The sequence below is a fragment of the Physella acuta genome, unplaced genomic scaffold, assembly GCF_028476545.2.
Source record: "Physella acuta isolate Inbredline_101_S28 unplaced genomic scaffold, ASM2847654v3 ptg001955l, whole genome shotgun sequence".
Lineage (NCBI taxonomy): Eukaryota > Metazoa > Mollusca > Gastropoda > Physidae > Physella > Physella acuta.
This window is the reverse complement of record NW_026733460.1, coordinates 1-13,455: the sequence shown is the minus strand read 5'-3', so window position 1 is coordinate 13,455 and position 13,455 is coordinate 1. Positions and strand designations below refer to the sequence as shown.

The 13,455-nt window shown below is 28.6% G+C and overlaps 1 protein-coding gene across 1 annotated transcript; it reads right to left on the bottom strand.

Annotated features, from left to right (window-relative positions):
* Positions 1 to 962: 962 nt before the first annotated feature.
* On the bottom strand, positions 963 to 11,070 carry LOC131931380 (protein mono-ADP-ribosyltransferase PARP14-like). Its single transcript, XM_059288180.1, has 19 exons — positions 10,693 to 11,070; positions 9,994 to 10,242; positions 9,428 to 9,664; positions 8,647 to 8,813; positions 7,222 to 7,366; positions 6,926 to 7,048; positions 6,744 to 6,809; positions 6,399 to 6,578; positions 6,094 to 6,237; positions 5,802 to 5,924; positions 5,601 to 5,666; positions 4,856 to 5,035; positions 4,568 to 4,711; positions 3,991 to 4,178; positions 3,408 to 3,631; positions 3,003 to 3,178; positions 2,583 to 2,716; positions 1,881 to 2,052; positions 963 to 1,794 (listed from the first exon to the last, which is right to left on the bottom strand). The coding sequence occupies exons 1-19, from the start codon at positions 10,736 to 10,738 to the stop codon at positions 1,526 to 1,528; spliced, it is 3,033 nt and encodes a 1,010-aa protein (XP_059144163.1). The 5' UTR covers positions 10,739 to 11,070; the 3' UTR covers positions 963 to 1,525.
* Between the last annotated feature and the right edge of the window lie 2,385 nt (positions 11,071 to 13,455).

Here is a 13,455-nt window from a genome sequence, read left to right as displayed (position 1 = left end):
GCACCCCCCCCCCTCGAACTTTCGATTTGCACCCCCCCCCTTAAGTTTTTCTCTATATATTTTGCTATTTTTTAACCTTGTTGTCACCCCCCCTAAATGGTGTCACCCGGTGCGATCCTCAGCCCCCGCCCCCACCCCTCGCTAAGCCTCTGCGTACAATTAATTGTGTTGGAGGGAATCTCTTCCAACACTAAAATTAAGAACGCAGAAGAAGAACACAAACACATCTTGAAAGTAACAGCAGCACACATAGACACTTTCTTCCCACCACACCCAACATTTGACATGCCTGAGTCATTTGGGTGTATCCGGGAGTTGCCTCAAATTAATACTTGTATTCCATATAAATACTTTATCAACAGACAAGAGACCAGCTAAATCATTGAAAGAATAGCAAAATAGTAACTTGACAATAACACTTCCATTAATTTCCATTAACAGGTGGTTTGCAATTAGATGTCATATAGATAATTAGCTTAATTAAATTTGCTCACTCACATCTAATCACTATTTTGATATACAAAATGTAATCAAGCTAGTTGAAATACACAATTTATTAAATAAGTTGTATTGGTCTAAATCAGTTTATTTTCTCACAGCACTTTTGAATTCCACAAATAAAGACAAAAAATAAACATACATTCACAGTTCCTTTAGTAACAACTATCAAATTCAATGTAATGAATATTATTTATGTAGGGAGAGAGAATCCAAAATAATCCAAAATAAGTTTTTTTCTTTTTATTTAAATTAAATTTCCAGAACAGATAATAAATAACAATAAAATCAAACATCAGAGTTCAAATAGAAGATCTCTATTCCTGATGGAAAATGAAAGAAATTTTTAACCTAATGCCTATCTACAGAAAATAAAAAACAAAAGCACTCTGATAAACATAAGCCAAAAAAATATATGTTATTGTAGAGTATGTTTTGCATTTAAGTTTCAATACAACAAGGAGTATAATACTTTCTGATTTAAAATAAATTGCAAATTTTCAGTTTCAAACATAAATAAATGAAACACAATTTAAAGCAAGTAAAATTAATGTTTATAGTTTTACAAAATGATTGGGAATACTAAGAAATCAATTGTAGTGGTAATTAAAGTTTAATTTGCATTTGTCATCCCTCAAATTTAACATTACTGCTTCATTCAGTGCCAGGTCATGGTAAATGTTTGAGCACATGGTTGAACACTTCAAATGGTGTTGTTGCACAGTAACTAACAACAATAATACTGCCTTTAGCATCTTTTTTTTTAAAAGCATTATATACATTGTTTTAATATTTGTGAGATACTAAAACAAGCTCACATACTCTTTTTAAAAATTAAAAACAACAAGTACATCTAAAAATACATACAAATTACAGGCAGTATTATTGTTATTTCAGCAAAAATCAATAACAAGTAATATTCATTAAAAACTTAATTGTTTTATTTAAAGTAACATACCAAACACCATAGTCATTTTAATGTAATTATCAAATAAAAAATGTTAAAGTAGAATGTATTTAGAACCATCTAGGAAAATGTGATCATGTACTCAGGATAAGCTTGAGCATCATGAAAAATGATGTACATCACACCATTACCATCAGTGCCTGAATCATAAGTGTAGATTTTTCCAGGTTTGTTTGGGGGATGTCGATCCCCGCACTTGGTTACAGCTGATTCTCCTACAAGAACCCTGGCCTGGTACATTTTCTTAATGCCATTACTGTCTGGATTTGCATAATTCACTGAGAAGGTCGGGTCTGTAGCAAAATATACACCTTCACCATACACTGCAACTGAAAATTTTTAAATAATTTGTATAAGCCAATGGATAAAGTTAGTTATCATAATAAAAATATTAATAAGTGGAGTTTAAAATTACCATTAATGTAATTTCGACTGAAACCAGTTAGGTTTATAGCATCAACATTTTTATAATTTGTTCCGTGATAAAGTATTTTTTCATTTTCGTGACCCCTTGGATTTCTGCCAACAATTTCTTCTCTTTTAGCAGCATATTGTTGGTACAGTGTTTTGTTTTGGATTCGCTCAATCTGAGAACAATAAATCAGCAAATAAGTATAATAATATATGAAGTTAAAGTTTGTCAGTTTTATAATTAATATAAATGTTTCAAAGAATAGACTTATTCAAGTGAAAAAAAATTAGCAAATCAGGTAATATATAACAAACTTATAATCATTGTAGTGAAATTGTATATCATTTAGTTGTCATATCTTTGAAGCAGGATCCATTATGAGCACAACTCAAAGAAAGTTTTAAGAGCTTATTTTAATACGAATTTCATACGGAATTTCTAAACAGTAAGAGAATATTACTCTTTATTATGATCTACGTCTACATGACTTTTGGCCAGTAAGTGAAGCTAATTAATTTGAGAACTATATAATTTCTAATGGCTTTTATTGATGCTTCAAGAATATTTAAAGTCTTACAACAAATATTTTGAAATGCATTTTTTTCTTGAGTTAACTAAGGTTTATTATATTGTTTAATAGGTATTTTAATTTTATAATTAAGTATTATTTTATGAAATATATTTCATTCAATTGTTACAACAGACCTGAATTATTTTTTTTGCTGTAATTTTGAACCCCTTTTCTACTTGGTTATATTCATCACTTCCTGGTTGTAAAGTTATTAGTTTCAGATGTTCACTTTCTTCCATTTCAGACCAGTGTAATGGGAATTGGTGATCTTTTTTTTTTAAAATAACAAAATGGGTATATGAATATATTTTTTCTTAAATTTTTTAAAAATATAGTTTAAAAATTCATCAGTTATAAAATGTGGCCAAATCATAAAAAAATTAAAGTCATTATAAATGTTGTATATATATATATATATATATATATATATATATATATATATATATATATATATATATATATATATATATATATATATATATATATATATATATATATCTATTTATATATATATATATTTATATAATATATGATCAATAGTGAAATGGCTATACCTTTTATTTGATCAATACGTCTGATTTTAATTGTATTGAATTCATTGGTACCATCAGTTTTAATATTAAGTTTAGTCATGTTTTTAAAATCAATTCTGCTGGCTATGCTTTTTGATTCTTTTAGATCAAAAAATGATTTATTCTTTTTGACTGCGTTCTCCAGTTCAGCATTTATTCTGGAAAAGGGCATACACTTTTTACAATATGTAGAAAGACTTTGCAATTGGTTCAATCTTACATATGTTAAAATAAACAATCAATTATTTATTTTTTTGCGTTCAATGTTTCAATTATTAAAAGAAATTTCTAAATAATCTTTTTTTTTACAAGCACATTTTCTGTTTCTCATTATTTGTGATTATTATAATTACAAAGAATTTTTGAAATATAGATTTAAATACAAACATGGGATCAAAGTTTTTCCATTCAGTATTATCTTGAAACTGCCATTGGATGGCTACAGGTATTGCATGTTGTAGTGATTTATAATGATCTATAATTGTATCTGATATTTTTTCTTTGACTTTAGATACATTTTGCTGTAAACCTTGAAGAGTTGCAGATCCTTTTACTTCATTTAACTTGACAATCACTTGGTTTTCAAGTCCGAAATCTACTAAATTTTTTATCTGAAAAATATAAATTATGATTATTGTGTCAATATTATTTAGATAAAATATAAAAAATTTATATGTGTTATATATTTGTATTGGTGGATTTTACATATTAAAAGATAAATTTTAAAAAACATTTTCAAGGGTAATTTGTTACATTTTAAGCATGATTGAGTGATTGATATAAACACAGTCTTGATATCACATAGATTTACAATTAAATTAAACATTGAAATACAATGAAAAAATTTAAGCTTGTGAGGACTCATTTTTTACTAGATGGACTTATAATTTAAAATTATTTTTTTATTAACAATATTACTATAATGAGACTAAAAATTGAAAATAATTGGAATTTTTTTTTAGTTACATACCTGTGTGCTGTCTAATTTCTTTAGATCATCTTTTTTAAATATTTCAGTTACAGCATTTTTTCTGCATTCATCATTCACATGTTTAATTAATTCCTTGGCTTCTTTTGTAGAATCACAAAGAGTTGTTAAGTTTTTATGCTGATGAATCAAAGTTGATGCGATAGTATTCTCCTTAGAGATAAGTGATTCTAAAGATGTAAGATCAAAAACATCAGGCTAGAAAATTTCAAATGAGAAAAGAATGCAATTCTTTTAAATTAATTTATACTCTAAATAAACAGTAATACAATGTTTATTCTTTTCAATGACCTTCAATTTTGTCTTCTATTATTCAAAAGTTGTATATCTTCCTTTTTGCATGTCAACACATTTTTTTGTATATCAGAAAAAAAAAATGTATGCAAAAAAAGCTTCTCTCAAGTTTTGTATTACATCTAATTTGTACCTGGCTATTTTTAATACTTAAAATATATCTCAAGACCTTTAGTTTTTTTCAAAGTAATATATGCTCCCTTAATATATTTTATTTGTCTGTGGAGTAATACAGAGATTATTTATACAAGTAATTTTTTTTTACCTTTAAATGAAAATATATCCAATTTTGTTTTGTCCAAAATAACGAGTCGTAGGTCTGTTAATGTACGTATGTTGCTAGAACCAAATTGCTCTATGGCTTGGAAATATAATTTTTTATTTTTGTATTCATCTTTTGATATCATAGCTGTAACAACAACAAAATTAAAGTATTATATATTGTCCATTTTTCAACATTGTAAAATAATTTCTTACATTGAAGATGATTGTGAATAGTGATAGAAAAAATTTCACAACACTGAAATTTATATTAAATGAGAAAATAACTCACTACACCCAAGGGCAGGAAAAGCTAAAGATTTAACTCCCTGTCTCTCAGCTTCTTCCAACACCAGCTTCAGGCCACTGTCCCAATGTTGGGCAAACTTTTTCGTGCTCAGGTGGAAAATTTTATCACATGGTAAACACCCTGATGATGTCACAGCTAAACCATCTTGTTTAATATCACTGACTAGAGTAAAAAATATTATTTATTTACCTACAACTTAGTAATTTGTTTGGATTTTAAAACTAAAATAACATAAGCAAATAAAATTTCAAATTTAATCTTTTAATACACATATATACATTTTAACTAAACAAACCATCTGTATGGAGTCATCCATAAATGACGTCACGCTTTTTTTGACGATTTTTACCTCCTCCCTCCTCCCCTCCGTCACAAGTCGTCACAAAAAGTCAGACCCCCCCCTAAAATGACGTCACACCTCAGCCTACAACCCCCATCCCTCAAAATTGCAGTTGAATTTTTTTTTAAACATCGATATTTTTCCAAAATCTTGTATGAAATATGTCAAAATAGAGTATTTAAATCAATTCCTATTATAATTTATTAAAACTGTTTTCTAAAATGCTAAATAACATCTAAAATTCGTTTTCTAACATTTTTTTTATCTATAAAGCAAAAGTGTGACGTCGCACCATCTGAACCCCCCCCCTCCCCCTTATCACACATCAAATTACCGACCCCCCCTCCCCCCTATGAGTGTGACATCATTTATGGACGACCCATATACCTTTGTTGAGACATTCTAGTTGCAGATGTAGACTAGATCTCCTCCTTAATGAAAAACTCACAGCATCTGAAAAAGTTAATTTAAAATATTTTAAAACTGTATTTAATTTTAAACTATATTTTATTCACAGTGAATATAACAAATATTTGAAAAATTCAGAACTTGTAAATATTTTTCATCCAAAAGAATCATTGTACTTACTTGAACCAATAAGATTCATATTATCATCTATTTCAATGACAATAGCATCGCATTTTTCTTCAATGAGATCACCATTCTTTATTTTTAATGTCACTGAACCAAAATTTACAACTGTGACTGTGCCTAAAATTATGTAGTTCATTAAATATAAAGCAATGAACTGCAAAATGTCTTATGAAAAATTTAAATCAAGAGAGGGGTCTTGATTTTTGTTCCTTAAAAATACAATTAAGACATTTATCTTTAAGAACATAAAATAGATTATTTTAACGATGGCATTTTTATAGCCAACCTTCAACTGTAAAAGTATTCCACAATTTTTTGTCCAAAATTACAAGTCGCAGGTCTGATAATGTGTGTAAACTGTTGGAACCAAATTGTTCAAGGGCTTGGAAATATAATTTTTTTTTTAGGTGGTCATCTTTTGATATCCTGGCTGTGAAAATATGAAAAAAGAACCTTGTTGTAGGCCTACATATGGAATAGCTTTTGCTTAGTAAACTTTTCAAGTACAACATTTATTTTATTTCAAAATGAGAGAGGTTTTAGAAAAATGCAACTTATTAAACTTTCAATGAAAGTATGAAAACAACTTACAGCATCCAAGGGCAGGAAAAGCTAAAGATTTAACTCCCTGTCTCTCAGCTTCTTCCAACACCAGCTTCAGGCCACTGTCCCAATGTTGGGCAAACTTTTTCGTGCTCAGGTGGAAAATTTTTGTAAAAGGAAACCTCCATGAGGATTTGACTATTAATCCATTTTGCCATATATCTCCAGCTATAAGCGAATAAAATATTTACTGTTAATTTAGCAAGTATTGTTCAGGATTTGATAGTTTATATAATTTAATAAAATTTGAAAAGGAACACAGAAAAAGTAAATCCTTGAAGATATTTTAAGGTATGTGTTATTATTAGCTAAAAAAGATAATTATGTGAATACCTTCATTTTTACATTCTCCACTTATGTTACGCATATATTTACACCACACTGAATGACTCACAGCATCTGGGAAATAAAAATAATTATTACTTTTAAAACCATATTTCATTCTCTCTAACTTAATAACTTGTAAATGAGCTTGTAAATATATTATTTTTTTCTATCTGGATTATTTTACTTACTTGAAGAGATATAATTCATATCTTCATTTAAAGCAATGACAATAGCATCACATTTTTCTTCTGTGAGATCACCATATTTTACTTTTAATGTCACTGACCCAAAAGTTAAGACAGTGTGTGTGCCTAAAGTTATAACATTTATTAAATAAATAATCTCACATTTCTAAAATGACACATGTTTTTTCTTTAAATCAATAAATAGTCAGTATAACTTTTAAAGTTGCTTATCATATTTTAACAATGGGCACTAATATTTAAGTTGATTATATATTAATAGGTAAAATTTAAATTCTTACCATAGCCTTTAAGGGTAAAACTCTTATTAGAATCATTTATCCTTTTGTTAAGTTTTTTTTTAGTTTCATGCTCTTTTTTATTTTTGACAACAATTTCTTTAATATCACTTGCTTGAGGTAAACTTTTGTTTAGAACTTTGTCAATCTGATAAATTATTAAAAATGTTTACATAATATGAATAGTTACTTATTCTATTAGTAATAGAATAAACTCAACAAAGCTGAATTAAATTTATAATTTTGCTTATGAAACGGTCTTAGGGTCGTCCATAAATGACGTCATACTCCAAGGGGGGGGTCTGTAATTTCGTGACGGTGTTTGATGAGGGGGAGGGGGGTTCAGATGGTGCCACGTTACACTTTTGCATTATAAAAAAGCAATGTTAAAAACTAATTTAAGACGTTATTTCGCGTTTTAGAAAACAGTTTTAATAAATTGCAATATGAATTGATTAAAATGCTCTATATTGACAGAGTTCAGACAAGATTTTGGAAAAAATATCGATGTTTTAAGAAAAATTCAACTGCAATTTTGAGGGAGGTTGTAGGCTGAGGTGTGACGTCATTTTTAGGGGTGGGGGTCTGGCTTTTTGTGACGATGTGTGACGGAGGGGAGGGGGGGAGGTAAAAAATCATCCAAAAAAGCGTGATGTCATTTATGTATGACCCCCTTTCACATCCAAGGTTTAATATTGTAATTTTAAAATATTTTTGTTCCACTTTAGATAAAGCTTTAATATGGATGTTTCAATCAGTGGTGTAGGCAAGAGGGAGGGTATATGGGGGTTACAAATGCTCCCATGGTCAGTGTTTCTTCCAGACTTTTTTCTCTGGGGGGGGGGGGGGGGGGCACTTGATATTTTGGGGGGGGGGGGGGGGGGGGAAGGGCGGTCAACATTTTTCGGGGGGGGGGGGGGAGATACTAGTAAAATTGTATGTTTACTATATAAAATCCTAGCTCGAGGGGGGGGGCAGTAGATTTTCTTTGGGGGGGGCTCTGCTCCCTCCCCCCCCCCCTGAAGCAATGCATGGAAGAAACTCTGCCCATGGTCCTCCCTATACAAAATTTTAGTATTGTAATACCACAGTTATTTTCTTAACCCAGCAACTGTTGAATTACATCTGTGCACATTATATATATATATATATATATATATATATATATATATATATATATATATATATATATATATATATATATATATATATATATATATTTATATATATAGGCTATATATGGTACATTTTTTTAACCCCTCTCATAAACAATACATGTCTATGCCACTGGTTACAATAGTGGATTCTTATTCTAAGTGGAAAAAAGTAATTCTTACTATCTGTGTTTTTGCTGTTGACAAATCTGAAGATCATGTAGAGATTCACCTGAATCTCAGGATTATTTTATATTTCCTCCTGTTTACTAACCTTTTTACTATTGAGCAAACCTTCTTCACTTAATTTAGGGTATAGTTTTTGAGTCTGATAAAAACATCTTTGGTAAACTTCTTTAGTTAAGCATGAAAAGTAATTCTTCACACTGAGTGTTTTATTGCCTAGAAAGAATTCTGTTTGGTTTGTAATTTTTTCTGCATCTGTAAATTTTTAATAGAAACACAGTTAATACCTTTAAAAAAAATGCATTTATCTTTATAAAATGTGTTTAATAAGTCAGCTTTAAGAAATCAGTTGGATACAGTTCTGATTTAATTATTTTGATTCTTTATAGGCTAATTTAAAACTTTTGTCAAAAAATGTGTAGGCCTATTGAATCTAGTTAAAATCAAATAAAAATGAATTTAAATGCTAATCAGATTAATTGATAAAAGTTTAAATATAGCACTTAATTCAAGGAGAAAAACTTATATAGACTGAGAAAAGTTAAGTTTTTTGCAAATTAATAACCTAAGCCATTTGTTTTACATATAAGCTGTACATTTTTTATAACAAATAAAAACTGGAATAGACTCACATGTTTATTGTTTTATCACTAAGCCCTATTGCTTTTTTATCAGAAAAAGAAGAAAAATATTTTTTTTTCATGATTAAAGAAAAAATTTCATACATATTTTGTTCTTGACTCTAATTTAATATATCACCATACAAGTTAGTTTCCAAAAGAGAAACAAAATTATTACTAAAAAATCTATAAAGAAACCTTTATAAATCATTCTATTTTCAAGCTGTAAACTTAATAGAATGTCTTCACCTTCTACAGCTTTGAACATTACAATTGAAGATGTTGGATCCAGTCTGTCCAATTTTTCAACAACTCCAGATCTTCTACTGCTGCACTTATTAGTAAAATACTGTTTTAGTGAATCATCTGAAATCTTCTCATCAATTCCTTCAACTAAGATCATCCTGCTTTTCTGTACTGGAGCACAGATGAGGTACTGATCCATGAAGTCACCAGCACATTTCCATATCAGTGCAGGTAAGTTTTCTTATTGAAATTAAATAGCAAACAAAAGAAAAATTATGCATTGTATAAATATTATTAATTTTAGTACTCTAAGATTTGAGTCCAAGTGGTAATATTTACCAATGTATGTTTAAAAATAAATTCTGTGTTTTTAAAAATAATTGAAAAGATTTATTAAAATTACTTTAACAATAAATTAAAATAGTGGATAAACAAAATTGTAGGCCTATATATTAGTAATCATTCTAAAGTAGAATTATTCATTATTTTGCTAACATCTGTTATTGAATTGAAATTATGTAAATAAATCCTAGAAATTTAAACTAGGAAAATAAACTTTAAAAATGTACCTCTTAGACACTGCTGTGGAGAGAATTCTATGATGATTGACCTTTTTTCAGTATATTGGTGTGTCTTAATTATTTCTACTCCAGTCAGCTTGTTAAGGTGCTCATTTAGCTTTTCCACTTCTTTAATTGGCTGTCTGCTATGGATTGAAATCATGTTACTGTAAATATCTATTTCTTCCAATGTTGCCATCGAAACAGAAGCTACATTGTTGATTTCCTCAGGTCTATTTTCACAAAAATTTTCAGCATCTAAACACAAAAAAGAAATACAAAATTGCATTTGAAAAATTGTTATCAAGTTTATTGATTAACTAGGATTAGGAATAATCCTATAGTACACATTACAGACACATTTATCAGAACTGAGATATGACGGTCTTACAATTTAGTAAACTAATGCTTAATTAATTGTATTCACTGCATATGAATTTAGAAGGCAGCAAAATAAATTTAATACAAAACTCTGACGTATACATCAGCAATTACACAGTAGAATGAAGTAGTAAATTAAAGACAATTCTGGAAAAAAAAGCCTATGTAGACAAAGGAATAAAAAAACCTAATAGCTTTTAAAAACGTATGTCTGTCTGCTGGTTACAATATGGGGATTGAGCCTTAAAATCAAATATAGATATCTTTGGAAATCTTTAAATTAACATGCTACTTTGTTTTAGTTTTTATAAAGTTATAAATACTTACCTTGATTACTTTTAAACGTAACAAACATTTTTTTTTTGTAATCCATCTATCATCGTAAGACTTTTTAAGTAAGATCCTGAACCACTCACAATATTACACAGAATTAAGTCATAAAAATCTTTTGGTTTAGTTACATCTACCAGTAAAAATGTTACCATATTTTTGTGCCATTTTAGTAAGCTCACATTTTTTTAGAAAAAAATTGATTTTTATGTTCATCATTGGTCCTGAAGACTTGTTAATTTAGATGTTTCCCCAATGAACACTTATCGGGTTAGTCCGGCTTACTTTTAAGATAATATTTATCCTGGAAATTGTTTGATTTTGAATTTCTGAAATCCGCTTTACTTTCAACAGTAGCTTTGCCTTGCACTTTTACCTTCAATTTTTTTCCTGACATCTTTTTTTCAGCTTTTTTCAGAATCAAAATTACTTTCAACATTTGCATGCTTTGCACTTTTACCTTCAATTTCTTTTTTAAATTTGGTTCCAGCTTTTTCAGAATCAAAATTACTTTCAACATTTGTAAGCCTTGCACTGTCACCTTCAATTTTTTTTTTGACATTCTTTTTCAACTTTTTTCAGAATCAATATTAATTTCAACATTTCTATGCCTTGAACTTTTACCTTCAAATTTTTTTGGACATTTTTTTTCAGCTTTTTTCAGAATCAAAATTACTTCCAATGTTTTGTATGCCTTGAACTTTTACCGTCAATTTGTTTTCTGAAATTTTGGTTCCAGCATTTTCAGAATCAAAATTACTTTCATTTTTTTGTAAGCTTATTTTTTTTAGAAATTTACTTTCAGCTTTTTCAGAATCAAAATTGCTTTCAACATTTGTATGCCTTGCACTTTTACCTTCTATATATTTTTTAGATTTTGTTTCAGCTTTTTTCGGTATCAGAATTAATTTCAACATTTGTAACCTTTGAACTTTTACAGTTAATTTGTTTTTTGAAAGTTGGTTCCAGCTTTTTCAGAATCAAAATTGCTTTCAACATTTGCAAGTTTTGCACATTTATCTTCAATTTTTTTCTGAAATTTAGTTTCCGCTTTTTCGGAATCAAAATTGCATTCAACATTTGTATACCTTGTACTTTTACCCTCTATTTTTGTTTTACATTTTGTTTCAGCTTTTTCAGAATCAAAATTACTTTTCAACATTTGTATGCCTTAAACTTTTACCTTCATTTTTTTTTTAGAAATTTACTTTCAGCTTTTTCAGAATCAAAATTGCTTTCAACATTTGTATGCCTTGCACTTTTACCTTCTATATATTTTTTAGATTTTGTTTCAGCTTTTTCGGTATCAGAATTAATTTCAACATTTGTAACCTTTGAACTTTTACCTTTAATTTGTTTTTGAAAGTTGGTTCCAGCTTTTTCAGAATCAAAAATTGCTTTCAACATTTGCAAGTTTTGCACATTTATCTTCAATTTTTTTCTGAAATTTAGTTTCCGCTTTTTCAGAACCAAAATAAGTTTTTTCAAAATGAAAATTACATTCAGTAGTTGCAGGCTTTATACTTTTAACTTCATTTTTACCGTGTATGCTTTCTAAATTATCAGTTTTAATCTGACCATCACTCTTAACATTCGTCTGTTTAGTACACTTATATGTATTTTTCACTCAGAAAAATGGTAGATCTAGGACCTTTCAAAGTATGCTGCGATGAATCTTTGGTGTTTATTGTGTATTTTGCACTTGTCTTTACACAATTTTCTTTTATAAGTGTTCTGGCTTTCTTGAAACCACCATTTTTGTTTTGTAGTTTGTTGATGATAATAATTGTATTTTACAAGGTCCAGAATGAACCACAACCTGTGGAATACCTGAATGAACATCACAACTCCTCTTCCTCTGTCTATGCAGTATTGAGTAAAGACGAATTATAGTCTTATGTGAGAAGGACCGGATTGTCCTTTTGCAAAAGATCTATTTCTAGAAATCAAACCAAATCTCCTTTGAGTTTGAGTTATTTTCTTTATTAAGTTTGCTTGTTTTCTTTTTGTAACTACTTAATAATGAAAGCTGTTTATCTCTGTCAAGCTTAGTAATTTGATCAAAATAATATACTGATTCTGTGTGAGGGGATAAACCATCAGTAAAAGGAAATATCACTGTTTTTCTCCCTCTGTCGTTTTTTAGCTTTTTTCTTTGAAGAATTCGGAAGGAAGTTAATTCCAGAGCTCTTATTTACAATCTCTGTAGACATAAATTGCTAATTTTTAACTTGCTCAGTGCAAGAACTGTGTTATTTGTTTTTTTGCAATCAATATTTAATTTAAGGTAAATATTCTCTATCCTTTATTTCAGAAAAAAATCAACAACGGATAAATAGTATGTGTCCTAAATAATAGTTTTCTTTAAAATATGAGAGTTCTTATATTTCTATGGCTTTGTAATATTTTTTCTTCCTTGCAAGGATTCTGTTCTGCTGGTATCAAGGGTGTCAGCTGAAAAAAAACAATACAAGAATTATGGGATTAACTATAATTATTCTGGTTTCAAATAATCGTTGTGGCTATTAAAAATAACCAAAAAGGTAAGCATTTTAACAAATTTAGAACTTCGTAAAACAAAACTTTTTCTACCACTGACGGCTTCACAAAAAGGCGTCATTTATATAGGCATATATATATATATATATATATATATATATATATATATATATATATATATATATATATATCAGTGGCGGAACTAGAAAAAATGGGCCACCCCGCAAAAAAAAAATTTGGGCCCCCCATATATGTATGTAT